At 54.7% G+C, this 27,355-nt stretch overlaps 1 protein-coding gene across 1 annotated transcript; it reads left to right on the forward strand.

Moving 5' to 3' along the window:
* Positions 1 to 27,145, forward strand: PAK4 (p21 (RAC1) activated kinase 4). The gene is made up of 8 exons (XM_065420911.1): positions 1 to 204; positions 11,201 to 11,205; positions 14,951 to 15,404; positions 17,569 to 17,702; positions 19,352 to 19,478; positions 23,180 to 23,305; positions 25,360 to 25,494; positions 26,990 to 27,145. The coding sequence occupies exons 1-8, from the start codon at positions 1 to 3 to the stop codon at positions 27,143 to 27,145; spliced, it is 1,341 nt and encodes a 446-aa protein (XP_065276983.1).
* The last annotated feature ends 210 nt before the right edge of the window (positions 27,146 to 27,355 follow it).

Raw genomic sequence — 27,355 nt, forward strand, 5'->3', positions numbered from 1 at the left:
ATGTTCAGCAAGAAGAAGAAACGTGTTGAGATCTCTGCTCCCTCAAACTTCGAGCACCGGGTCCACACTGGGTATGACCAAGAAGAGCAGAAGTTCACCGGGCTGCCGAGGCAATGGCAGGGCATCATCGAGGAGTCGGCAAAGCGACCCAAGCCACTGGTGGATCCCGTGTACATCACGGCTATTCAGCATGGCTCACAGAAGGTAGGTGGCCTGGTGTACCTTCACACGGGCTTTGGTGTCTGCAAAAGCGAGGGGAGTTCTGGTGAATGAGGTCAGGTCAAGAGACCCTATAGTCCCTCCTTTCCCTAACAAATCAATGGGGTCTATCAAGGGGCCTCCGTATCTAGGGGTTCATACTTGTAACACAGGAATAACACCCCTACAGGACCCAGGCACCTGCACTCGTAGCTTCAAGAAGTGCCATGTTGACCGCCCTGAAGGAGAAGGAAGGCTTGGCCGGGGCAATTTGTTCTCTTCCTTTACGTTTTTGGAGTGCCAGTTTGGCCAAGTAACATGGCAACTTGTTCTCCACAGCCCATTCCGTGTTTCTCCACCTCTCTCCTCAGGCTGCCAGCGAGGGGGCAGGTTTCAACAGCACCTTTATGTCCATGATGCCCTGCCTTCTTACTAGGAACAGGAGTGACCCCCGCCAAATCGCCTCTTGCTAGTCACCGAGAGCCATCGGTGGTTCCCAGCGTGGGTCGATTTAAGCTGTTAGGGCCAAAGGCTCCGTATTCCCTTCCCTGAGCCACCTGGTTCAATGGCGAGTTTAAAGATGTGTGAGGGGAAACACAAGTATTAAACGGCATTTACCCCTCCTGCATCTCACTCAATTCCCCTTTCCCAGTGCTTGTCTCTTCCATCATTCCTGTCCTTCAAACTTGGACCCTGGTGTGTCCGTTTGCTTTAGTCAAGAAGACCCAGCATCTGGAGATCACTCCTGCTTCCACGCTAACCCTAATGAATTATTTCTAAACCTGTCCAGATGAACGTGTCTAAATGAAGCATTAGTCCTTAGCGGGGAGAACTTGCCTGCTGTGGCAGTGGCACGAAGGCTCTAATATTTGCATCCGCTAGTCATCTGCTGCGCGTTTTCATGCACTGTCCCCGTCCCCCCCTCCCCCCCAGCGTATGATTGCTCATAAAAAAGGAAAACCACTGAATTGGGTGAGGCACGGGAAGCAAGCAATTTAAAGGCCAGCCTGAAAACCAGAAATAGCGACATCTCCGACTCAGAGGTGTGTGTGAGAGGGATGGAGAAAGCTTGGTAATCTTGAATCCGTCGATTTCCAGGAGTATACAGAAGTCTTGCAATGCCTGGGCTTGCATCTCAAACCTGTGCGTGGGGAATTAGAAGTTCCCAAAGGTACACTGGAGAAGACTGATCGAGAGCCTTACATGTCACAGAAGAGAATTTCCTATGGCGTATGGAACTCAATGTGCTACCAGTTCAATCCCTAATGATGGGCTGGGTAGTTGGGGGCGAGTGGGAATGCCGGGGGATAGGGGCCATTGTTGGCTAGTAGGTGTAGAGCAGGACTGGGAGTCGGGGAGAGAAGTCGAGTCCCAGCTCTGCTACTGACTTGCTGCGTGACCTTGAACTAGTCACTTAAAGCTCTGTGTCTCAATTACAGGGAGGAGGCTTTAAAAAAAACAAAACGGGGGAGGTAGATCGACTCACCTATTTAAAGCACTTTAGATACACAGGTTAAAAAGTGCCGAGTTCCAGCAATGAGGGAGGTTGCTGGTAAAGACAAGCCTGTCATTTAACGCTCTTCTCGGCTACGTTTAAACAGCCCTCTGCGTATATTCGTTACAGACGGCCGAACTGGTTTTTATGCTATGTATGCGCCTTCCCTTCAGCAGCAAATTGCAGGGCGTGTGAGGTCCGAGTCAAAGCAAGGACTAGGGAGCTCAACAGACGTCAAGGTCCCGCCTCAAAGGAAGCAGCTCTTGGAGGACAGAGAGTCTTGTGGTGAGAGCATTAGCTGGGCTGTGAGAGGCCTGAGTTCAATTCCTGCTCTGCCACAGCCGTCCTGTGTCATCTCTGTGCCTTGGTTTCACACCTGTAAAAGGGGGATCTTTGCAGATTCCTTCCTAGCAGGGCGTTGAGCATAAATGTTAGAGATTGAGAGGGGCTCGGATATGGGGGTCCGATGAGAACCGTAGGCCAAAGTTCACTACTTCCAAAAAGTCCTTACTCAAAAGACGGCATGCTGGACACTTTCAGGAGCTACCTTGCATTGCTTTGATATGACATGGTAGCTTGAAGTCCAGCGCCACTCAGGGACCCAGCCCTCAGTTTTTCTCTCCAGCAGTTTGTGTGCTGACTGCGATCTTCCCAGGAGCAGCCCTCCCTTGGATGGTGCTTGGAGGTAGGACTGTTTTGAAACCGGAGGCGATTTCTGGGATCATTCATTAAGTCGATGGGAATAGACAGTGCTCGGCACCTTGCAGACTAGGCCTAGATGAATGAAGGTATGTTAATGGTATTAAATGTGACGCTTCCAGGAGGTACCCAGCATTGGGAGACGCCTTGCTACCACCTGCCCTGAGCGTGAGAGCTCATAGCACGTAGATAGGTTTATAGCGATAACACGTAAAAGTTTATTTAAGAAAGTCTAGAGATTCAAATGATCGCAAGTAGCAGGATTCGAAACAAATGTTCACATAGAAACTAAACCTGTAACATGCATTCTAGAGCCTAGACGTACTTAACAAGGTACTCGCCTGTCTAACGAAGTATTGCTCGCGAATGTTTTCCAGCCAGGCAGGCTGTGATCCCTGTTCCACCACACAAGCGATGCTGTCGGCTTGTCTCTTCAGGGAAGGATTCTGTGGGTCTCTTTGCAACCCCAGATACATCAAACCAGTCCTTTGATCTTCCTTCATAAACCAGGCACCGTTCTGCTGTGTTCCTTCCTCTAGATTCTGCTGTCTCTTGTGGATTTAGCAATTTAGATTAGCTGGTGGCTTAATATGAAAATAGACTTGCATTGTGAGAGAGACAATGACTTGCCAGAGAGAGAAGCGTCTACTATCCCCTGCCTGAACAGAACCAGAGGTGAATTGCTGTCCATATGCTTGACCCAGGGGATGCCTGTAAAACTCTCTCTGCTTGTTAGCACATAAAGAGGTTCCCGGAAGGTAAAGAATCCATCTCCAGTGATACCTTTCTCTTTTGGAAGCCAATGTTGCTCTTCCAGAAGCGGGAGGTTACAGCCGCTCGTCCAACCTGTGTCCCTTTTGCCCCCACCCTGACCCGCCTGAGCGCTCCAGCATTTTGATCTTTTGGACACCAGCATCCTTCTGTGGTAAACATTTAAGTGTAGCAGCAGCAGAGGTTTTGAAGCTAAAAAGAACTAGATGAGTTCATGGAGGATAGATGCATCAATGGTTATTAGCCAGGCTGGGCAGGGATGGTGTCCCTAGCCTCTGTTTGCCAGAAGCTGGGAATGGGCGACAGGGGATGGATCACTTGATGATTCCCTGTTCTGTTCATTCCCTCTGGGGCACCTGGCACTGGCCACTGTCGGGAGACAGGAGACTGGGCTAGATGGACCTTTGGTCTGACCCAGTCTGGCCGTTCTTAAGCTTGCATTCCTGCAGGGCTGGCCGGCCTCGTTCCCTTGGCTCGTCCGGTTAATAATGCTGTGGTGGAGGTGCTCCAAATGCTCCGCAAGTCTTCTGCGCGAGCGGCTTTACGAACAGCCCGCGGCCTCGCAGCGCTGGCTCCGTCCGAAGGGCTGGAAACGGGAGCTTGTTCCAGCCTTGCTCGTAGGTGTCTGTGTCTGCGTGAGGCCGAGCAGCAATGAACCTTCTTCCATCCTATCAATCCTCAAAGCGCTTCGAGTGAGCCACAAACCCTGCACGGGAATTGCACCGTCCGCGTTCAGCACCCGAGCGGAGAACTGCTGCTGCTTTCGGTGTTACTGGAACCCCTCGTCACAGACCTCCTCGGTGCTGTGAAGACAGGCCAAAAGACAGTGCCTACCCCAAGGAGCTTGCAATCTAAGGCCAGAGACAGACCGGGGAGCACGAGGAAACAATGAGACAGTCTTGGTTGGGATGACTGGCTGTGGTCTCAGGGCTGGGACCGCTGGGTTGATGGATTTGCATCATCGTCGCTGCTTTCCAATAGCTTTCAGGGCCCGCTTCTCCCGCTGACCAGGTTGTTCAGCACATGGCAGGGTCAGGCCTGTGGAGACAGACTGTGAAGCGAGCTCTGGTGTAATCCCTCGCCTAGGTGTCACGGGGTGAGACCGAAGGTAGGGCGGGTGACTCTCCCTGCTGGGGAGGATCCGTACGGAACCCGTGCTGGCAAACCAGAACCCGAAGGGCAAGCGGGATCTCTTTCCACACATAGGCACTGACTCCATGGGTGCTATGGGGCTGGAGCAGCCACAGGGAAAAATTGGTGGGTGCTCTGCACCCACCGGCAGCTCCCCTGCCCCAACTCGCCGCCGGGTCCTGCTTCTCCCCCCTCCCGCCCAGCGTTTGTGCCGCGAAACAGCTGTTTCGCGCGGCAAGCCTGGGAAGGGGGGGGGGGAATGCGGTGTGCTTGTGGGAGGAGGTGGGGCCGTGGCGGGGATTTGGGGAGGGGTCCAATAGGGGCAGGGAGGGGCGGAGTTAGGGCAGGGACTTTGGGGCAGGGGTGGAGTCAGGGCGGGGCCGGGGAGGCAAGCACCCACCGGCGCAGCGCCTGTGTTTCCACACACGCTCAGCTGGATTCTTGCAGCACTGTCTGAGCCAGCACTGGGAACTGGGGAGCCAGGGGTGTGACCGAGGGGAGGGAGGGGATTCACCTGTTGAGGAAACAGTCTCCCTAGGGGAATCAATTGCAGAGAGGGGTGGAGGGAGAATTGGTTGGACTGGGGAATTACTTGATCCCCTTCCACACCACACCCACCGGTGTGCGCCAGAGCCTTCTACCTGCTCTGATCTGCTGAGCTCAGCAGCGTGGGAATCCGGAGGGGGACCGGTGTTTGCCCTGCATGAGTTGCTGTGGCAACAGGGGAAGAAAAAGCCGGGATTATGAGACACAAACAGGTTGAGCTGAGCTAGTTTTGTGGCGGAAGCGAAGATCTTTCCCTCCTCCCCTTCATTTAATGTGACTGGATGGAAAATGGGAGTTGCAGGAGCCTGCCTGTCACTGAAATCCCTTCTCGGCTTTCCAGGGGGCCCCCACCTCCCCTGGGTTAGCAGTGATCCCACCCCCTCAATAGCATTGGAACATGATCTCTTTGTCCCCGGTTCAGCGGCCCTGACCTGGAAGGTCGTCTGTGATTCCTGCCCCGCTAGCCTGCCGCTTAAATCAAGGAAAGTGGCCCACGGTCTCCTAAAAAGGTAGCCGGTGGCTACCCCTTCTCTGTAACTGCGTGGACAGCGTCGCTCAGTGGGAGTTTATTAAGCAACCCCAGCCGACGAGTAACGTAAGTCGGGCAAGCTCCAAGTACCAGCTGCTCGGGGTGCGAGCGTTTTATTAAGGCTACATCATAGGCCCGTATATGTGCCAGCGGGGTGCTCCTGACGAATTTTGAATAGGGCCCTCAACCGGCACTGAAACGGGTGCCGCTCAGCGCAGGGGTTTGAAGGGGGAAAGCAACAGGCGACCCACGGACCTGAGTGTGTCAGAGCTCCGTTCCCACAAGCCCGCGGGAGCGCTGGGGGTGGGCAGTGGCTGTGCGGTGTTGGGCTCCACCAGCCAAGCCCATCTCCTCCTCCTGCCTCTCACGGCAGCAGACCCCGCAGGGTGGGAGGAGAGGAATAGGTCTATTGCAGAGCACCTCGCTACACGTGTGTGGCACGGGGGAGGAGCCCTGGGACTCTTTCTGTCCCCCGGAGCATTGTCTTTCCGCTCCAGGCGCCTTTGGAAATCCAGTTAAAACCTCACCCCCCGTGGAGCCCAGGTGTTGCAAAAACATGCCCGGGCCGACGGGGGGCTAATGCTTTTTGTGGGTGCCCAACGGAAGTTTAGTTTACACTTAAAACATGTACTGGTCTAGTGACACCAGGCAGTTGGAAAATGAGGGCCCTTTCACAGAGACCTGAAATCCCTAATTGCTTTAAAATCGTCCCGTGAGCCACCTGATGGAGACCCTCCTTCCTGAGGTCTCAGCAAAACCCTTTGATCAGCCCGATTTTTCTCTTACCTCGTTGGGTCCTCTCCACCCAGTCCCCTTTCTCCTGCACCAGGCTGTGGGTGGCTTTCGTTTTGTGGGCTGCAGGCATGAAAGCTCTGCCCTCCTTCATCTGCTGCCGACCGAGCTAAAAATAAAGCCCCCTCCCAGACAGAAGAGGAAACAGCCCTGGTTTTTTCGGGTCGCAGAGGCTGCTCCATCTTGTCATTTTTGCAGAGACAATTGCCAGTTACCGTGCAGGAAGAGTGTGTTTCGTGGCACCCTGCTGCATTCCTGCTTTGGGTCACACGTGTCTGCCAGAGCTGTAGTCCTGTGCTGACAATCTAGGCCGCAGACCTAACCATGCACTTGTCTGTCGTGCCACCTTCAGCAGCTTTGTCAGGAGCTGTATGAAAGGCTGCCCTTCAGCCGGGGATGGGGCGTCCATAAACCTGATACCAGCCAGCAGGAGCCCAGATTCTATTACTGTGCCCACTAAACCAGGCTGGTTGGAGCATCGATTTCCTCTGCCTCACCCCTGCCTTTCCAGTGGCACACATTTTCCATGTGCACCAGCAGGAGGCGCTTGTGCTGGCATTATGTGCTTGCCTCTCCTCTGCTGGCTTAGAGGAGTGTGCATCCTCTTAACCGAGGTTGGGGGAGAAGTGATGTGCCCAAGGTTACGCCAGTTTCAACTTGGAAACTCGCGAGTCAGTGGCAGAAGTGGGTTAGGTCTTAGGAGTCCAGATTCCCAGTATTTTCTGCGTAACTTCTGGTTCTTCCACCCACAGCATTGCTGATTTATAGTCTCACGTAGCCACATGAAAGCTGGCTGCGTTGTATTTGCAGAGCACAGGGTCCACACGGCGTCCCGGTTTGGCTCTCATTCAACTGGGTCTCTTTGGGTTTCCTCTGAACTTTTGGATTAGGTGTGAAGGGGCTTGGAATGCATTTGATGATTTGCATTGAGCCGTCTCTCCCAAGAGGAGGGAGAGCTTGCCCACATGAGGAAGCTGGGTGGATTTGTAGGAGTTGAAGAGTTGGATTCGGGGTAGCTTATGGGCTTGTTGATAAATACACTTGGGTATTGTTTGCTGGCTGAGTTCAACCTGCTCCATTCCCGCATGGGATGTAGTAGTGGCCGATTGCTGACTATCTGCAGCATCTGTTGCCTGCCTTCGTGTACGAAGCAACCGCCTCACTCCCATCCTCAAAGAGCTTCCCCTAGGATCCGGTGGGAAATTGCCATCCTTGGGAGTTCATAAAGTCCACCACGGAGCTGCTCCAGTGCATCTTCACTCATAGCCTCCCCTCTCTGCCCCTCCGCGCAGTCTCCCTGCTGGGGTACGGGAGAGCCTTCTCTGCAGCATCTGTGGATCAACTTCCCTGTACTCATCCTCTGCCTCACTTACTCCATCTTATTTGAAACCTGTTAGCTCTGATTCCCCTCTGGTTTAAACTGGTGTCAACTGGCTGCTTACCCCCGTGAGTAGAGAGTTAGGGGACTCCTGCTGATGTTTGCAGTTCAGTCATAGACTACAAGGCCAGAGTGGGGGCTGAGATCAACTTGTCTGACCTCCCAAGCCAGAGACCTGCCCCAAATAATTCATGTTTGAACTGGAGCAGCTCTCTTAGAAAAACAGCCATGATGGAGAGTCCACCACAAGCCTTGGTAAGTTGTTCCAGTGGTTAATTACCCTCTCTGTTTAAAAAAAAAAAAAAAAGTGCACCTTATTTCTGGTCTGAATTTGTCCCGTTTCAACTCCTAGCCACTGGATCTTATTTAGACCTTTGTCTGCAAGACTGAAGACCCCATTATCCATTTTTTGTCTCCCATATGTAGGTGCGTATAGACTGTGATCACGTCATTCTTTATCCTTCTCTTTGTTAAACTAACTAGATTGAGATCCGAGAGTCTCACTACAAGGCCGGTTTTCCAGTCCTTGAAATTGTCCTCCTTGAATTGTGGATACCAGAACACACATTCCAGCAGCAGTCGCACCAGCGCCAAATACAGAACTCCTATAACTTCCCTACTCCTACTTGAGATTCCTCCCTTTCTACATCCCTTTTGGCGCCAGCGTAATCGCTGGCCCTGTGGCGGCATTCCTCTGTAAACAAGCTCCGGAATTCCTCGTCTTCCATCCTGATCTGTCCGAACCAAGAGCGCTGCTGAAACCGAACAAGCGTTGCTGGGTTTGCCTGTGGGTATCCTCGCTGCTAATCTTGTCCTGGCACGTACCGTGGAGCGACGATGTCAATCCGGCTTTCCTCGGTGCCCACGGTTCACTGCCGAGCGATAGAGTTGGCATGACTGTGTGCGGTTCTGTAGGACTGTGGCTTTGTAGCTCGGTATCGCAATGTCCCCACAGAGACTGCTGACGGGCATGAAACATGACAGCAGCTGCTGCTCCTACGTGAGCATTCTCCACCAGTGTCATCAGGTATTGACGCTGTGGGATGCTTGCCGGTAATCGTAATCATTAATATACAACACCGTAAATGCCTGGCTTGCTGGGCCAGACAGATAACGGGTCTCCTCCCCACAGGGCCGTTGAACAGAAGGCATTAATGCAGGCAGAGTAGAATGTAGCTATTGAGAACTTGTTCGGCCGTTTGAGCTTGGCCAGGGAAGGCCTATTTGAGACAGGGCAAAGGGCCAGGCATTTGGTCCGTCTCGACTCTGTTCTTCATTGCCAGGGACCTCCTCTGAACCTTTCACCTCTGTTCCCCCAGCTGTCCACAAGACTGGGATCCATCTGTTAACAACACAGCCCTAGCTTGGCTGCCCCCTTAGTCACATCTCCTTGCTGTGGTGAAAGTGTCTTCCTAGGCCCACGGACTCTTGAGGAGCAGGTTCTCCTTGCATCTGCATCCAAAGCCACTTTCCCTGGCAGCGTGGGACTCGAGCTTGTGCGGACGGGGTTGCTTGGATAAGATTCAGCTGCTCTGGCCGGAGTCTTGCCTGTCGGCCACTGGGCAACCGTGCGCTCTGCGTGAAAGACGCTACACAGTATAAATCCGTGTGCTGCGCGGGCAGAGGCTTGGTGCAAACTCCTGCGTATTGATCTGGCGGGGGGGCAGCTTTGAGGACGGCCTGCGGTGCTCTGGGGGTGCCGGCGACAGCGTGGCGGGGGACGGGAGGCGGGTTGCCGCATTGCACTGCAATAGGTGCTGAAAAATAAACCCCGTTGTCATTCCGTGTGGGACGCTGCCCCCCGTAAATTACCCAGTGCTGTCAATCACCCTCCCCACTCCTCACCCCAGTTGCTGAAAGCAGGGCTGGGGGGGGGAGAGGGCAGCCTGTGAGAGCCACGGAGAGGACTGCAGCAGTGTGCAGTGAAGGCAGGAGCAGAAGGAGGGAGCAGGCACCTTTGCAGGACATGACTCCACCACACTGATCCGTTCCTTAAGTGCCTTTTGGATTCCAAGGCTATATAACCACTTGCCTGGGGTCCTGGGGATATGATCTGTGTTACGAGAACTTAGAACCTCTCCCTCCACTTCGCTGCCTGTTCCGCACCATAGCAGAGGCAGGTACAGCCAGGATACGTGCAAGAAAAGACCATACAATCTACAAATAGTCTCAGTTTCTTTTGTGCCTCCTGCTTTGAGGTGGCACCTTCTTACTTTCCTGGAGACCAGCGGGTCATCGCAGCCTGGGTCAGCCACTGTGCAGGAGCCTCAGGGTGTAGGACACTGGTCTTCCAGATATCTAGATTCACAAGGGAAGGAAGTCCTAGGTGAGTGGCTAGAGCAAGGTCTGCGATTGGACTCTCAAATATTCCTGGATTGAGGAGGAAGTGGTTAAAAGTCAGGACACCTGTGTTCTATTCCTTGGGTGCCCTTAATCTCTCTGTGCCTCACTTCCTACTCTAGAAAAAGGAGTGTCCGGCCTCAAAGCCTTTCCCGGGAGTTATCTGCACCAGGCGGGCTCACAAGTGTGTTACAAATGCGACAGTCCCTGCATGAATTTCCAATGATCCCAGAGGCCCTGGCACAGGCAGGTCTCTGGAGGACATGGGCCTCGAAGCATTAAACAGCCTAAATTTATTCCACCCCTCCTCTTACCTCTCTTAAATGGAGTTCGAGGCTTCAGCCTCTTCCTCCAACCAGTACCGGGGAGAAGGCAGCGTCCTGCGGAGAGCCTGCTGCAGCTGGATGTCGGCCAGGCTTCCCCTGGGAGAGAAAGCTGCTGCTGCCTCTGCACATTTTGTTAATAGGCATGTTTGTGGCAAAACAAAGGCCTCTCCGCGCTCGCGTCCGAGACGCGAGCCAAGGCCATCCAACGAAATCCCCAGAGTCTGCTGGGGCTCCAGCCCTGAGGCGGAGCGGCCCTCGAATCTTCCCTAGCGAGTTGGGGATTTCTCTGGCAAGACTTATTCTGGGAGAAGGCCCGTTGACCTCGCTGGGAGTCTTGCCCCGCAGACTCGAGGCCTTGTCTTCCTGCGTGCATGCAGGGTTTCGTGCAGTACGGGGGGGGGGAACAGGGGCGTAGGCCAGGAAGAACGGAGTTGTGTCCTTAGCTGAGACTTCAAACGGGAAGGAGAGGCGGAGAGCTACAGGAAGGCCGCTCCTGGTAGCGGCTGCTGTAAGGAAGAAGACTTTTGTGGCGAGGGGTTGGACCGCTGGGAGCTGGTAGGGAAGCCAAGTTGGAGACGGGCGGAGAGAAGGCTGAGGTGGAGCTTTGCAAAGGAGGGAGAGCAGCTTGACACAGGGCAGCCCAGGGAGTTGGCTGCGGAGGCGTTTTGTGCTCCCTGGGACACAGGAGAGTGAAGAAGTGTAAACAAGCAACGGGAGGGAGGGGCGAGGTTCTCTGCAGAGCGGCTTAAAACTCAATGGCTGGGAGGCTTTATAATCTGTGATCCCAGGAATTTCTGGCCGTGGGGCGGCTGGTGACTACAGTCCAAAGTGACTCTGCCTCTGGCTTGTAGTAGCAATTCTTCGCATTCCTCTTCCCTCTGAGGGTCATCCAGGGCTTGGCAAAGAGCTTCACAGCGCCCCCTCTTTAACAAACTCAGAGTATCCCCAGCTCTCTTACACGGGGGTAGGGTGACCAGATGTCCTGATTTTTATAGGGACAGTCCCGATTTTTGGGTCTTTTTCCTATATAGGCTCCTATTCCCCCCCATCCCCTGTCCCGATTTTTCACACTTGCTGTCTGGTCATTCTGCACGGGGCACGCCGAGGCCCTGACTCCGGTCCCCTGCTCTAGCCACTAACAGAGCCGACCTCTCAGCACGCCAGGCTGGGGGGCCTGAAAGCGACTGCAGTTGACCAGCGGAGACGCAACTGCTCTGCTCCAGCTTCTGCATTACGCTTCAGCTCTTCTCCCGCATAGTAGCTGCTGCTGATTGCAAGCCCTCGAAGCGGTCAGTGGGATTCGGGCACCAGATGAGCCGTTGTGGAGATGGTTCTGACCTGAGCTCGAACGCGGCTGGCGGTTGTATTCACGCTGTCTCCATTACAGACCCTGCTCGCCTCTTTGGCCCCAAGGATGGAGTTTCTCTCCCCTCTCCCTCTTTCTTTCCCTAACTAGCTTCCTGGCAGGGGTCCTAGTGTTGCCAGGACGGGTCCCTCTGCTGTAGCCGCTAGCAGGATGGGTTTGTCTGGGAGGACCTCGTGCCTGCACTGCTGTATTATCACCACCTGCAGCCCCGTTGTGCTAAACACCTCACGCAGAAGTATCTATAGCCCCTGCCACAGATTGCTTACGGACCCAGTAATCTTTTCTCCTTTCTGCTGTAAAAGGTCGGGGCTCTGGCCTGCTACCTCCCACAAGCCTGCTATCACATTACATCCAGACCTGCGGCACCATCTGCTCTTCCAGCCCTGGGCTCCCGCACAGCTCTGCCTCCGGTCCCGAGCTGCTGCGCCCTTGGGCGGCTCAACCAAATGTCAGTCGTTCTGAGTTACGTGGTGTCTGTGGGTTGTTTTGGTGACGTTTTCCATGTGCACCGTCCCAGTGCGTTTTGTCAGCAAACTGCAAACACGCTCAGGTGGGGCCGAGGCGCAGGCCGCGGTTTTGTAATTGCTGCGTGTCCCTGCGTGATCAGACAGGCGAGCAAGCCCTTCCGTTTCGTAACTGGGGGGTGCCCAGAAACCCGCAGCCCATGCAAAGCGTCTGCCTCTCCAGGCTGGAGTTGGTAAGACAGGGCAGCCAGGTGAGAAGGGGAGGGGACTGGGCCATCATCCCACACAGCTGGAGGTGGGGAAAAGTCACGTCCTGCATAAATAAGCAGAGATGACGCTGTTTAGATAAAATACGTTCCCATAGGAGGTGGGGTTGGGAGTGTTAAACTCCAGGCTTTTCTAACCTGCAGAGAAAAGACATCAGTCAACGTTGCAAGGAAAGATGTAAAATCCCCCAGCCTAGCGACTGCCTGGCTTGGAGGCAGGCTCAGATCTATCCCGGGTTAACAGCGAGCTGGTTTCATAGAATATCAGGGTTGGAAGGGACCTCAGGAGGTATCTAGTCCAACCCCCTGCTCAAAGCAGGACCAATCCCCAGACAGATTTTTACCCCAGTTCCCTAAATGGCCCCCTCAAGGATTGAACTCACAACCCTGGGTTTAGCAGGCCAATGCTCAAGCCACTGAGCTATCCCTCCCCACTGAGCCTCTGCGGTGACTCCTGCCTGAGAGGAGCTGGTGGGGATCTCCTCTCTGTCCATAGCGGGCACCATACCCATTAGCAGTGCCTTTGCTGGCAGACTGGCAGTAGCAGAGAGGCCAGGTGGATAGGACCTGGAGACTGTGTGCACATTGGGGGGGTGTGGAGGCGTGTGCTTGCACTGGTAGGTGTGAAGAGCCTGCCCCTTGTTTGTCCCTGTTGGTGTGTCTCCCAGTTGAGCCGCGTGGCTGCCACCAGGCGCGTCATGTTCACCACCAGACGTTTCATTTTCCTTTTTTTTTCTTTTCTGTGTGTCTGTGTGTTTTTTTTTTTCCATCCCATGTCCTGTGCGAAGACCATCGTGCGGGGCAACAAAACCGCCAAGGACGGCTCCCTGACCTGGCTGCTGGATGAGTTTGAGAACATGTCAGTGTCCCGCTCCAACTCGCTGCGCCGGGACAGCCCCCCCCTCCAGCTCCGCCGCGACCAGCTGTTCCACCAGAACGGCCTCAACGAGGGGCCGGCCAAAGCCCAGCCCCTCGAGGACAGGAATAAGGACCACAAAGAGAGGGCTCACCACCAGGCCAGGAACGAGCTGGATCGTGACAGGGAAAGGAACCGGGACAGGGAGGAGAACCGGGCCCACCCACAGCAGCCCCGAGGGCAGGAGCCCAGCGGCAAATCCACCAAGCACCCTGGCGGCAGGCCACCCCCTCCTGAGTACCACAAGCCTTCTAAGGAGGGCAGGCCCAGAGCCCATGACCGGGATGGGAGGCGGGACTACCCGGCGGAGCGGGACTACAGCGAGCCGGCCGACCGCGTGGTCAGGCGGGATCGCAATGACGCCTCCGACAAGAGACCCAAGTCCACGTACACCGGGGAGAAAAGCCCGCAATCCCCACGGGACAAGCGCCCGCTCTCCGGGCCCAATATCCGGACTCCAAACATCCCCGTCTCCGAAGGGGTGATGAAGACAGCTCAGCAGACCGGCCGGCCTTTTAATACGTATCCACGAGCTGAGACTGACCCTGTCAGGGGCACAGGTTCTCAGGTAAAGGTTCCCCCGCCCCTCAGGCCATGATCCAGGTTAGGTAAGAACCGAGCCCTCCTGACTATCCGGCAGCTAAGGCTGAGCTGTGTTCAGGCTCGGTTCGCTCCCAGCCTGCCATCAGTGCCCCCAAAGCAGATGCACCCCCTCTCCTTTGCTTCCGAAGTTAATCCTCCGCTAAGCGGCTTCTTCCATAAGGTAGATCCCCTCGATCGATGTAAGGCCTATCGAACCAGGTGTTTCTGGCAGGCTGCTGGCGTGGGTGGCGGGATGGTTTGGTGGACGCTTCTGTGCATCGTGGCGCTAAACATCTAGCGTGCAGCGAAGATGGCTCGTTCCTCTCGAACAGCTGCACGCTCTGCGGCCGATGCTGCCTCCTGCAGGAGCCGGGTCCCTGGACCGCTGCCTCTGAGCCCTGTAGCAAGCTGACGCCACCGCTACCCTGGTCTCCTTCAGCGGCTGCATGCTCTGCATCGCCACTGGCTTGGCTCCCTGTCCTCCTCTCGCAAGCCTTGCACTGCCGCACCGCGCTGTCATCCGGACGCAGCTTTGCTCCCTGCACTGTCTCCAGGATCTGCACCTGTCTCCTCTACACGCGCTGCGTTCTCGGTAGCTCTCCCGCACTGCGCACCTTTCCTGCTGCCGCCGCGCTCCCCGTAGCAATCCTACACCACCGCTGCCCTGTCCTTCCAGCTGCAGCCCCGCGCGGTGCGTTAGGAATGCTGACGGATGCTTGAGGCCTCTCTCGCAAGGCCGTGTCCAGTAGAAACACCTGTAGATGCTGTCTGGATGTCTGGTTTTCTTTTTCCTTTCCTCGTACCTATTCCCTTTCCCCACAGCCATCCCAATGCAGATCTCTCTCTCTCTGTCTCTCTCATTCAGCAATAGGTAAATGCTAATCACTGCTGTCTCTCTTCAGACACTGTCTCAGCAGGGCTTCTCTGGTAACCCCATGGGAGGATGCCACACTGCCATCTTTCCTCTTCCTCCCTGTACCCTATTGGCAGGGAAGATTTCGGAGTGGGAAGCGGCTTTTGCTCCGTGCGAAGGCAGTCAGCGAGCGGGGGGCCTGGGGTCTCTCTTCTAGGTTCAGCTGCTGATGTGCTGTTTGTCTTTTTTTTTTTTTTTTTTTTCCTCTTTCCTTCCAGGCAGAGCCCAGGTCTGCGAGGCCCCAGGAAATGGCGTCCAATGGGCCAGTAAGCGGGAGCAGTGGCTCCTCCAGGGTCCACCAGCCAGGCCAGCCAAGGTCCAAAAACCCAGAGCCGCCCCATCCAGGAATCTCCCCGCACGCATCAGAGCCCCACTTAACTCGCATCCCCCAGTCAAACCTCCAGCCATCTTATTCCCAGCCGCTGCCGCCGCCTCCTCCCCCCACGGCCTCCCAGCAGCCCCGCTCCCCGCAGCGCGAGCCCCAACGGGTCTCCCACGAACAGTTCCGAGCCGCCCTGCAGATGGTGGTCGACCCGGGCGACCCCCGGACCTACCTGGACAACTTCATTAAAATCGGCGAAGGCTCCACGGGTATCGTCTGCATCGCCACAGTCAAGAGCACGGGGAAGCTGGTGGCCGTGAAGAAAATGGACCTGCGGAAGCAGCAAAGACGCGAACTGCTGTTTAATGAGGTAGGTGGCACATCTAACACACGGGAGCTTCTCCGCGCCTAGGGGGGAGCCCCCCTTCTTCAGAGCCCTGCCTTACGGACAGGGGATGGTGGGGACCGCAGTCCCCTTCGGGCCGGAGGGTGTGCTGTCAGCGTGGAGTGTGCAGTCAGCGCCACTATTGGGGTGCAAACTTGGAATCCTAAAGGGGAGCAGTCCATTTGGCCAGTCTCTTTGAAGCTGGTTCTGTCATGCTGTCCCCTGGGTGGAAAGTGTCTGGATTTGGGGGGAAAGTGGGGAGGGGGGATGTTTTGGAACGTCCTGTACACATGTGCGTTGCTATCTGTTGGAGAAGGAATTCACCCTTCGTTCCTGAGGGAGTTCGTTCCGCAGTCTCAGACCAGGCCCTGAAACGGCTTTGTCTCCTGGACAGATGAGCTTTACCCTTATTGCAGAAACTTGTTCATAGTGCCAGAGGGGTGTCACTGATGACCGCGATCTTCATTGCAGAGTTTTAGTCCGTCTTTTAGCTATCCTGGGCCCAGGACGTTGAGTGCCTTGAAGATAAAGGCAGAAAGGTCTTTGACCAACTCAAGATGCAGACGGGCATTCAGCAGGGTTTTCAGAAGCGCCTGAGCGAGTTAGGTGCCTGACCTGCTTAGATGATTTTGAAAAAATTCACTAGGGGCCCATCTGCATCTTTAGGTGCATAAATTCCTTTACAGAGCCAGCCCTTGGGCTCCCAATTCCCACTGAAAGGTGATGAGACTAGACTCAGAAGTCAGTTCTGAAAATCGATGTAGGCTCCCCAGTTACATAGGTGCTCCTGGTCCCTGCCCCCTTCTCCCGATGAGCTTCCAGTCTGACATTGGCTGTACCAGGTCTTAGCAAAGGTTACGGCCATGAAGTCACCCAGTGGCAGGTTACGGGTACAGGCACTTCTTGTCTGTTCAGGGAAAAGGGCTGGCTTCTGGCTGCAGTGGGGAGAAGAGAAGGGCTCAGATAAACCTCCAGGCATTGGGAGGGCGAACTTAAAGGAGCAGGGAGCATCCTTTAGGATGATCCTAAGGGGATTAATTAGGAGAAATGGGATGCGGTTAAACTATGGAATATTTAGGCTGAATCTTAGGAGATGCTTCCTAGCCTTGGACTCTGTTACCGCAGCTTCTCTCGCACTGTGGTTCACACAGTACAGACTAGTCACGTGGCGATTGGCTCCTCCTCGTTTCCAGCTGCGAAACCGTAAGGAGCTAAAAATGCATCGGGCGCAGCTAATGTCGCTTCTCTGTGTGAGCAACTGCAGCAGATTCCATTGGGAAACAGGGTGGCCTTGATTGGAAAGGGGTGAGTGACAGGGAATGGGAGGGGGCAGGAAACCAGGAGGCAAAGACATGGCCATGCTGTGGGGCGCTTTGGGAGCCCTGCTGTATGAAGCTGCAGAAATCGCCTTCCCTTGGGCAGCCCCATTGCCTGAATCTCTTTAATCTGGGCTGGAGAAGGCACCACAAAACGCACCTGAGGGGAATGGAGCTGATCAAACAGGCCTGTTAATGCGGCGCTGTTACGGGTCCTTGTTAACCCTGGGCCGTCTGTCTGACCCTGAGCTCCCCGAGGGCAGCCACCCGCTGCTTGAAGGCGCAGTGCGACTTCCTCCTTTCAGTTCGCTGCCTGGCAAAGCCCCTGCGCTCAGCACCAGCCCGGACTGCGCGGGGGGAGGCAGGATAGACGCTGGCTGCTCGCTGAGCCCTCTGCACTACTCCGGGTTAGCTGATGGGTTCGGATAGACACTCCCCATGCGCGCCTAGCATGGGCTCGTTAGGGCGGGACCCCGTTAGCCTCGTTCCTCCCCGATCGCCGAACCAGCAACGCCCAATCCTCCCCAGTAAGCACTTATTGTTACCTCTCCCTCTGTGACTTCCGTTGCCCACATGGCAAATGCCACAGGGATACAGTCTCCTTGTAGAGCGAGTGCCACCCAAGCCGATCTCTAGCTAGGCTCTAGGGTGGAATTTCTGGTGGGGTGAACCCACATTCAAGTCCGGTTTCTTTTCCCCTCCTTTCTAAAAAGGCTTTTCCTCTGTACGTCATGGAGCTGCGTCCTCGTTTGCATTGCCGGCTCTTAAACCCCACCGCCCCGTTCCTCTGCCGGCGCCGGCCGTAATGCCCCGCTCTGCACCCTGCTTTTCAGGTGGTGATTATGAGGGACTACCAGCACGAGAACGTGGTGGAGATGTACAACAGCTACCTGGTGGGGGACGAGCTGTGGGTGGTGATGGAGTTCCTAGAAGGCGGAGCTCTGACGGATATCGTAACGCACACCAGGTACGCCATCCTGCCCTGGGGCCTCGCGCCTGGGCCAGCTGACCCCTCTGATGCCAGCCTCTGAAGCAGGGTCGGCAGCGGGCGTGGAAGTCCTAGCTAGAAAAGGAGCACTAGAAATGCCAAGGGGTGAGAGTGGGTGTCAGACTCCAGGCCTGTGCCTGGCAGTGCAGATGCCAGGGAAGCCAGGCCGGATGGGTCTCAGTAGCTCCAGCTCAGGAGTGTGAAAAGCCGGAGGGCAGGAGAGGAGAGGGTTAGGGAGATGGAGGGTTAGGTTATGTTTGTGGGTATCTCTCCACCGCAGGGTTAACTCGGGTGCTGCCCCAACTCTCCCCTGAGTTCAGTGGTGCTGTAAACCCAGGCTAGCTGGCCCATGCGGACCCGGGTGAGGCTTTCATGCAGGCTGGTAACCTGCCCACTTTGCAGTGAGGACGCAGGCTAAATCACCGAGCACGGATAATCTTCCAGTGCCTACCCACAATTCTCTCTGGGCGCCCAGGACAGACACATTCACTGCGAAAGAGGCCTAGAGCGGCTCAGCTTCCTGCAGCACGAAGACCCATGGGATGTGCCCCCAGTAGCCCTAGCGACGCCCCTGGGGGCGGGAGCGCAGCACCCGTGACTGGCTACACTAACCTGAGTGTGGCTGCTCACACCCGGGGGAGGCTAGCGTGGGACTGTATCGCTCTGCAGGAATGACCCACCCAAAGAGACTAGCCCCAGCCCCAGACAGGCTACATCTGCACTACCCAATCAGCTCGGATGACTGGCCTGGACTCCCTGGGCTAGCCCGGCCCGCGTGTGAGCAGCCACTCTGCAGGGCCGTACCCGAGTTACTGTCTCTCTGCGCTGTCTGAGGACCCAGCCCATGGTTCTCTGGGAAATACTCCTGGTGTCTCAGCACAGTCCCTTGCGGGAGAACTTCTCTCCTTTGGGGGAATTGTGGGAAGGGCATTGGAGGGTTATCAGGGCTCCAGTGACTTAGCCAGTGTCCTCGCTTTAGAGTGCATGGTTCCAGCTCAAGTTAAAGCAGAGCCGAAAATCTAGGGACAGAACCCAGGAATCCTGACTCCCCAACCCCCACTAGAGCTGGGGACAGAACCCAGCAGACCTGACTCCCAGCCACGCTGCTGGGTCAGCTAGCTGGGCTTAAAACCCCTCCAAACCCAGGCCAGAGGTCTTCCTGTGTAGATGGTAGGGCTAGAGCCCAGGTTCCCTGTGTAGCATAGCTGTACCCCAGAGGTGAGTTCTAGGGGTGGGGCTGCTGAGTAGCTCTCTGAGTTGCTTTTCTGCCTGGCACCCCCGCCCCATTGTGTGTGGGTCTCCCTTGCGGGTCTGCAGTCCTCCGTGAGCCCATTGCGTTCAGGTAGTGATCAGAGCTGGGCGTATCTGCTAAAGGCAGGCAGGGACTTTCCGTCCCGGCTCTGCCAGACTCGCTGTGTGACCGTGAGCAAGTCCTTCCTCGGTTTCCCCATTTACGAAGTGGTGATAATGCTTCCCCCACCTAGGGTGGGTTTGAGGCGGAATGAGAGCTGGCAAAGCCCTTCCCGCCGGTCTGACGCTGGGCGCTACGCCAGGGAAGTTCCCCCGTTACTGCAGATCACTGGGAAGCGGGTGGCTTGTCAGTGCTCTGAACCTTTCTCTGCTTCCAGGATGAACGAAGAGCAGATCGCCGCCGTCTGCCTGGCTGTCCTGAAAGCACTTTCTGTCCTCCATGCCCAGGGGGTCATCCACCGAGACATCAAGAGCGACTCCATCCTGCTCACCCACGACGGGAAGGTAAGTCTCTCTCTCTCTCTCTCTCTCTCTCTCTCTCTCTCTCTCTCTCTCTCTCACACACTCTCTCTCTCACACACTCTCTCTCTCACACACTCTCTCTCTCACACACTCTCTCTCTCACACACACAGTGCCCTCTCCCGTGGGGACAGCGACACCTAGCGGCGCATTTCGGTATCTCTGCAACCGATAAATCGCTGCGTACAGATAACAAGGAGTCCGGTGGCACCGTAAAGACTAAAAGATTTATTTGGGCGTAAGCTTCTGTGGGTAAAAAACCCACTTCTTCAGATGCATGGAGTGAAAATTACAGCTGCAGGCATTAAATACTGACACATGAAGAGAAGGGAGTTCCCTTTCCAAGTGGAGAACCAGTGTTGACGGGGCCAATTCAGTCGGGGTGGATGTGGTCCACTCCCAATAATTGATGAGGAGGTGTCAATACCAAGAGAGGGAAAATTGCTTTTGTAGTGAGCCAGCCACTCCCAGTCCCTATTCAAGCCCAAATTGATGGTGTTAAATTTGCAAATGAATTGTAGCTCAGCAGTTTCTCTTTGAAGTCTGTTTTTGAAGGGTTTTTTTGTTCAAGGATGGCTACTTTTCAATCTGTTGTTGAGTGTCCAGGGAGATTGAAGTGTTCTCCTACTGGCTTTTGTATGTTACCGTTCCTGATGTCCGATTTGTGTCCATTTATTCTTTTACTTAGAGACTGTCCGGTTTGGCCAATGTACATGGCAGGGGGGCATTGCTGGCACGTGATGACATATATCACATTAGTAGACGTGCAGGTGAATGAGCCCCTGATGGTGTGGCTGATGTGGTTGGGTCCTCTGATGGTGTCGCTAGAGTAGATATGGGGACAGAGTAGGCAATGGGGATTGTTACAGGAATGGGTTCCTGGGTTAGTGTTTCTGTGGCGTGGTGTGTAGTTGCTAGTGAGTATTTGCTTCAGGATGGGGGGCTGTCTGTAAGCGAGGACTGGCCTGCCTCCCAAGGTCTGTGAGAGTGAGGGATCGTTTTCCAGGATAGGTTGTAGATCGTTGATGATGTGCTGGAGAGGTTTTAGCTGGGGGCTGTACGTGATGGCCAGTGGTGTTCTGTTATTTTCCTTGTTGGGCCTGTCCTGTAGTAGGTGACTTCTGGGTACGTGTCTCGCTCTGTCAATCCGTTTCCTCACTTCCCCAGGTGGATATTGTAGTTTTAAGAATGCTTGATAGAGATCTTGTAGGTTTTTGTCTCTGTCTGAGGGATTGGAGCAAATGCAGTTGTATCTTAGGGTTTGGCTGTAGACAATGGATTGTGTGATGTGTCCTGGATGGAAGCTGGAGGCATGTAGGGAAGTATAGCGGTCAGTAGGTTTCCGGTATAGGGTGGTGTTTGTGACCATCATTTATTTGCACTGTAGTGTCCAGGAAGTGGATCTCTTGTGTGGACTGGTCCAGGCTGAGGTTGATGGTGGGGTGGAAATTGTTGAAATCTGGTGGAATTCTTCAAGGGCCTCCTTCCCACAGGTCCATATGATGAAGATGTCATGCAAGTAGAGGGGCGCTAGGGGACGAGAGCTGAGGAAGCGTTGTTCTAAGTCAGCCATAAAAATGTTGGCATACTGTGGGGCCATGCGGGGACCCATAGCAGTGCCGCTGACTTGAAGGTATAAGTTGTCCCCAAATCTGAAATGGTTGTGGGTGAGGACAAAGTCACAAAGCTCAGCCACCGGGCGTGCTGTGGCCTCATCAGGGACACCATCCTAGGGTTCTTGCCATTGGCGACAGCTCCCCTATAGGGCTCGTCTCCACCGCAGTGTTAGCGTGAGGCACAACTCGAGTGTTGCCCCTAAGCCGACTCCCAGAAATCTCTAGCTTGGGTTAAGTGGCACTTTAAGCTGGCCCATCAGAGGGGGGTTGTTCATGGCTGAGTGCTGCTGACGTTGGAGTTTCAAGGGGGAATAATTCAGTGGAGACGCAGCAGCTCGCGCTACAACTCGGCTGCTAATCCGATCGCTCTGCGTAGCTGGAAGGGTGTTACGCAGTCTAGCCACGCTCACTAGAACTAGCTAGACAGCGGTAACTCCAGGGTACTAACTGTTAGAGTGCAGACAAGCCCATATCAATGTGCTAACTCGCGTGAGAACTCCACACTGCCCTGTTGTCACTAGGGGCTTGGGTAGCATTGTAGTGAAGACACTGCTATGCCAACAGGAGACCTTCTCCCGTCACCATGGTTAAGCCACGTCCCCGAGAGACGGTAGCTATGTCTCCTGTCATCACAGCACTGTCTACACTGGGGGTTAGGTGGGTATAACGGTGTCGCTCAGGGGTGTGGATTTCTCCAAATTCTCCTGTTTTTGTTTTTACAACCGCCTTTCCTATTGATGTAGAATATGCTTTTTCCATCGTATGGGGAAGACGAAGGGAGCGGGCTGTGCAGGGGAAACCATCCAATTGACTGCGCCCTGCGAACAAATGTGGGGAAAGAAGTGGAGTTTTCTCTAATCTGGTTCAATTACCATCCTTTTAAAAACGGTTGTAAAAAGTAGGTTAAAAAACCCCTTCAGATAGTGTAAGCTGATTGTGTCCCCTTTAAAGCAGAACAAAAAACGCTTTTTTCCACATGTACATCTTCACAGTGTGGTAGAAATGTGAGCTAAATGTCAGACTGGTAATGGAATATCCACGTTTTCTCTTTAAATAACCCTTCCATTTTAAAATCAAGTTGTTCATCTTTTTAATTTCCTACCAGGGCCAAAGTAATTGGCTCTTTTTCCCTTTGTGGCTCGTGGTGAGGCTTTGTTCTAGGTCTTAACGGCATGGTTACAAGTCTTAAGCTCACCTTCTTTCAGAACCTAACCCAGCCCACGAGAGCTAGAAACGATTGTGTAATGAAACCAACCAGTCTCTGTTTCAATATGGCACGCGTCTTGGCCTATCCATGCCTTTCTGGGCAGTCCATCCGATTCACCAGGCACCCCTTTGGATACAAATCTGACTTCCTCACGAGCGAATCATACGGAAGCGGCTTCAGTCCCTCGTGCAGATTTGCATTTGGCGTGCTTTAAATTAAAAAAAAAAAAGCCTGATTGATCTTTCCTTTGGCTCCATTTTCCGTCTGCCTGTGCAAATCCGCCTCATTTCTCAGGGTGTTTGCCATCAGGCCCAGCAGATGCCGTTCAATAGCAGGTTTTGAAATCTCAGTAACTCCCTGTGTCTCTTTTCCCCCCACCCCCCTTTCATCCAGAAGGCCCAAACCTATTATACCCTGGCTATTATGGTTTAATTGCCTGCCAAGCTTGCTTTTGAATCTGAGCCATTTTGGAGTGATGCCGATGTGAAAAGGGTGTTTTGTTTACACTGATAAACTCCTGTGAAGCCCTTGCACTTCTGAATATGGGGATTGTAAAGCTCATACTTGGGAGATTCCGATCACAGCGGGTGGAGGCTGGGGAGGAATTATGGACTTAAAAACTAAACAACTTTGCAAACCGGCGTTGATCACTGAAGTGTTGAGCAGCTCAGGCTATTTTTAGAATTAAACTTTAGACTCCTCGCTGCTGCTTCTTCATGGGTCTCATTTCAGTTGCATTTTTGGTCCCTCTTCCTTGCTGGGGGTCAAGGATTGCTCTCTGCGGCGTTGCAGGCCGGTATGGCCGCTGCCAGCCGTTTTCCCTGTGCTAACTCTCAACCCTTTTCCTTTCCTCTCTCCCTAGGTGAAGCTCTCTGATTTTGGGTTTTGCGCGCAAGTGAACAAAGAGGTCCCGCGGCGGAAGTCGCTGGTGGGAACCCCCTACTGGATGGCGCCAGAGCTCATCTCCCGACTACCTTATGGACCAGAGGTAAGGCTAGAGGGGCAGGGCTCTGGGATCCCTGGGGGAAGTTCATCCTTCCTGAGAAGGCTCATCGAAGGGCTAAGAAAGGCCACTGCTAGAGAAGAGAGATGGAAGCAGTGGAAATGACGGAGTGTCAGGGAAACGAACAACCAGGGCCTGGGCGATCCCTAGTTTAGTGCCTGGGTATTAAGCTGGCATCGTATGCTTCCCTCCCCCCAAATTGGGGATACAAACGGGGGCCTCGGCACAGCCAAGGGCGTTCTGATCCACCTGTCCACCCTGCAGGGAGATGAATAGATGGTAAAACCCCGGCAATGCTAAACCCTAGAGGCTGCGGGATGGAAAGGTGGATGCAGCTTTTAGCTTCCCAGGTGCAGAGGGGAACAACAAGTTCCCAGCAGCTCGTGTGGAATGAGCTGGCAGGAGCCAGTCCACATCCCACTGACACTAACTGGGCCTTGGATCAGCAGCCCTGTGAGGATGCCGGTGGGTCCCCAGGTCGCCAGTGGGGCAGAATTCGGTTTGTCTTCTACAATTTTGATGATGATTGCTGTGTATATGTGCACATTTTTTCCAATGTTTGTAGACCGAGAGGTTCACAGTTGTGGGAGAAGTTCAGAAAAGCAGGGGAGGGGGGCAGTTAATTTATTTAACGACTGTAGAGGTTGAGATTCAAAAAGTTAAAGCTTCATAGCTATTAACCTGCAAATTGTCAGCAGCACATGTCAAAATCGACCAAGTCAGTAGCCTTAAACCAAACTCTCTCATACATTCTCAGGCAGCATTTTCCTGACTTTGCCTGCCTGTACATTTCAATGCTCATCAGTGGAAATGTTTTCCCTTGGTTTGTGTGTGTGCGGTGAAATTGACGGTTACACCCTAAAGGGTGGGTGGGTGTGTTTTTCTCTCCGTGCTCCCAAACCCCGGGGGCTTGTCTTGACTAGGAAAAGCAGATCGTGTAAGGCGGAGTTAAATCAGATGTGCTGACTAAGCCTGCTTGAAACTCTATCACTTTTCCTAGGCAGGACAAACCCTGCAGAGGGCCAATTATTCCTGTAGCCCTGAAATCCGCTTGACTGTTCGTCTGCTTCTGGCACACGTGTAGCAACAAAGGCCACTAGGTGGCGCTGTGTATAAATGCAAACTAGCCATAAGTGCGTTTGGGTCCTAAAAAGGAAAGTGCTCATGCTAACAGGTGCGGACGCGGAATGTGGTCCCTGTTTTTGGAAGACTTCCCTGCTTGCTTTCAATTCATGGCATTCGTTCCTGTGCATCTTAGAAGCGTCTATGTCGTAATAAAGCACTAGACATGCTTATGTCCCTGCTAATCAAGGGGCAAACTGTGGGGGCCGGGGGGGGTGTTTGGATTCCCGCGGTGACAGATTTAGAAACACACCAGTCATCTGGTGTAGCAGGCTAGGCTCTGGGTTTCTATACCAGATGACTGGTGTTTCTAACATGCAGCTGCCGTCTCTGTCGGATCCAGACTCCAGGCTGCCTTGCCTGGGGGAGTGTGGCCTAATCGCTCTCTCAGTGAGGCCCTGTGGTGCTTTTCACCTCTGGCGAGGGTACCGGTCTTTCTGATTTAAATAGGACACCGATGTGCTGCCCAGGGAGCATTGTCTAGCAACTAGAGCAGGGGGGTAGGGATGGCTCAGTGGTTTGAGCATTGGCCTGCTAAACCCAGGGTTGTGAGCTCAATCCTTGAGGGGGCCATTTAGGGATCGGGGGCAAAAATCTGTCTGGGGATTGGTCCTGCTTTGAGCAGGAGGTTGGACTAGATGACTTTCTGAGCTCCCTTCCAACCCTGATATTCTATGATAGTGGGCTGGGAGCTATTCCTGGACCAGGCACTTCCCCTCTGTGCTTCAGTTTCCCCTCCCTTTTGTCTATTTATGCTGTAAGCTCTGGGGGCAGAGACTGTCCATCACTCTGCGTCTTGCAGTGCCCAGCACAATGGGGCAGGTTTGGGGGCACAGCAGCCCCCCACCCCACCCGTCATTCCATCGCCAGTCGCTGTCCCTTCGCTTCCCTTTCGCCCATCTCTCCTCTCTTTGCAGGTGGATATCTGGTCCCTCGGCGTGATGGTGATCGAAATGGTGGATGGAGAGCCCCCTTATTTCAATGAGCCCCCCTTAAAGGCAATGAAGATGATCCGGGACAACCTGCCCCCGAAACTTAAAAATGTGCACAAGGTAATGAATGTGTTGGTCATCTCCTCCTCTCCCGAGTTAAGTAGGGTCAGGAACCTGGATGGGAGACCCACAGGTGTGGTCAGCTTCCGCAGCGCGTGGGCCTGGTTCTCCCTCAGATGGGCTTCCATGGGGGGCTGGGTATCCGCTCCAAACGCTTTAACAAGCTGGCCTGGTGAACTGGGTTCCTTTGTATTTGGGGGGGTGGGAGGACACACACACGGACACAGACACACCCCCTGAGGACGTTGATGTTTCACGGTGACTCTCTCACGTCCGGGAATGAGACGGTTGCAGATCCAGTCCCATGCGCGAATGCGCCCCTGGCGGGAGTGGCAAGAACCTGAGGGAGGCCGATTCCCAGCTCTGCCACCGTGCTGCCGAATGACCCTGGGCAAGTCCCTTCTCTCCCTGTTAGATTTCATGAAGCTGTCGGTACAGGGTGGGTGTGGAACAGGATAATGACAGAACCTGCAGACGTGTAGCAAAACCCTCTGTCTGCATTGTGAGAGAGAATATGCAACTATGATGTTGTGAGCTCTCCATACACGTCGTGTACGTGATATACGTGTGCGCTCGCATGCCTGCCGTTGGCTCTCCAAGTGAGAGCATGGGTGAACCATTGCCGCGTCGTGCCTCGGTTTCCCCTCCCACCTATTGTCCATTCTGAGCGCTTCGAGGCAGGGACTCCCTGTTTGCACACAAGGGAGCAGGAGTACGTGATCTACCGAAGGGTTTCCCTTGGTCGCGGCCACAGCCGGGGGCTGAGCTCCACGGGCCTGTGCAACCTGCCCTATTTTTGGCATGTTGAACCACGGAGCCTCCACTTTCTCACGGTGTGCTGCTTTTGCAGCGAGCGAGGAGTTAACAGCAACCACCCGTTTTACAGACTCGCTTCCGGCTGGGGGAGAGAGCGCCGTGCCCAGGAGAGCCGAGGCAGAGAGCTTTCTGCATTCTGCTCTCCACTGGGGAACCCTGCCTCCGTGTGCTCCGGCCCCCTCTGAAGGGAGGGGGGGGGCACGGATGCTATAAAACCCGAAGAGCGGAGTCACTTTTTAGCATGCGTCTCTCTGGGTGCATGGGGGAGGGGGGTGTCTCGCGTGCACTCGGGTTTGATGTCTGGGGATGGATTGCTCTGTGGGTAGGGAGGTGTCTTCCAGGATCTGTAACATGTTCTCTGTGACTCATTGCCAACTGCCCTGTTCCGCATCTGACTTCAGCGCCCAGATGACTTGGCACTTAAGGCCTGGGGTGAAATAGGGCAAGCTCAAGAGGCCTGTGCCCGGGGGATGGAGGTCGTGCCAGTCCATAGCTTCCCCCTGTTCCCTTCCCCACCTCCAGCCCATCCAGTTCCTGCCTGCTGCAGGATCCGGGTGGGTGGCCGACCCAGGGGAGCCTAGGGCTGATGTCCTGCTCCTCCAGCAGTGGCTTCTCTAGTTCCCAGTGGCACTCGCTCTTCTCAGCCCCGGACTCATAGCTGCTCCTTCCTCCTCTGCAGGTTTCTCCTTCCCTCAAAGGATTCCTGGACCGCTTGCTGGTGAGAGATCCGGTCCAGCGAGCCTCCGCCAGCGAACTCTTGAAACACCCCTTCCTGGCGAAGGCCGGGCCTCCTTCCAGCATCGTGCCGCTCATGCGGCAGAACCGGATGAGATGAGAGTGCCGGCTGCACCGGAGAGAGAGAGAGAGACGCGTGCGCCGTCTAACCGCTCCCCACGCGGCCGGCCACGTCCCTGCCTCGTCCCCTGGCCCTCCGTTCTCCAGGGTGCCGCTGCCGTTCCCTTCGGCCGCCGCGGCAGGGACGGCGGCTCCCGACAGCCAGAGCAGCGGCAGGAGCGTCCGGCTCTCTCGGTCCCTCCGGGTTCCC

This window comes from Emys orbicularis, chromosome 21 (genome assembly GCF_028017835.1).
Source record: "Emys orbicularis isolate rEmyOrb1 chromosome 21, rEmyOrb1.hap1, whole genome shotgun sequence".
NCBI classification, from domain to species: domain Eukaryota; kingdom Metazoa; phylum Chordata; order Testudines; family Emydidae; genus Emys; species Emys orbicularis.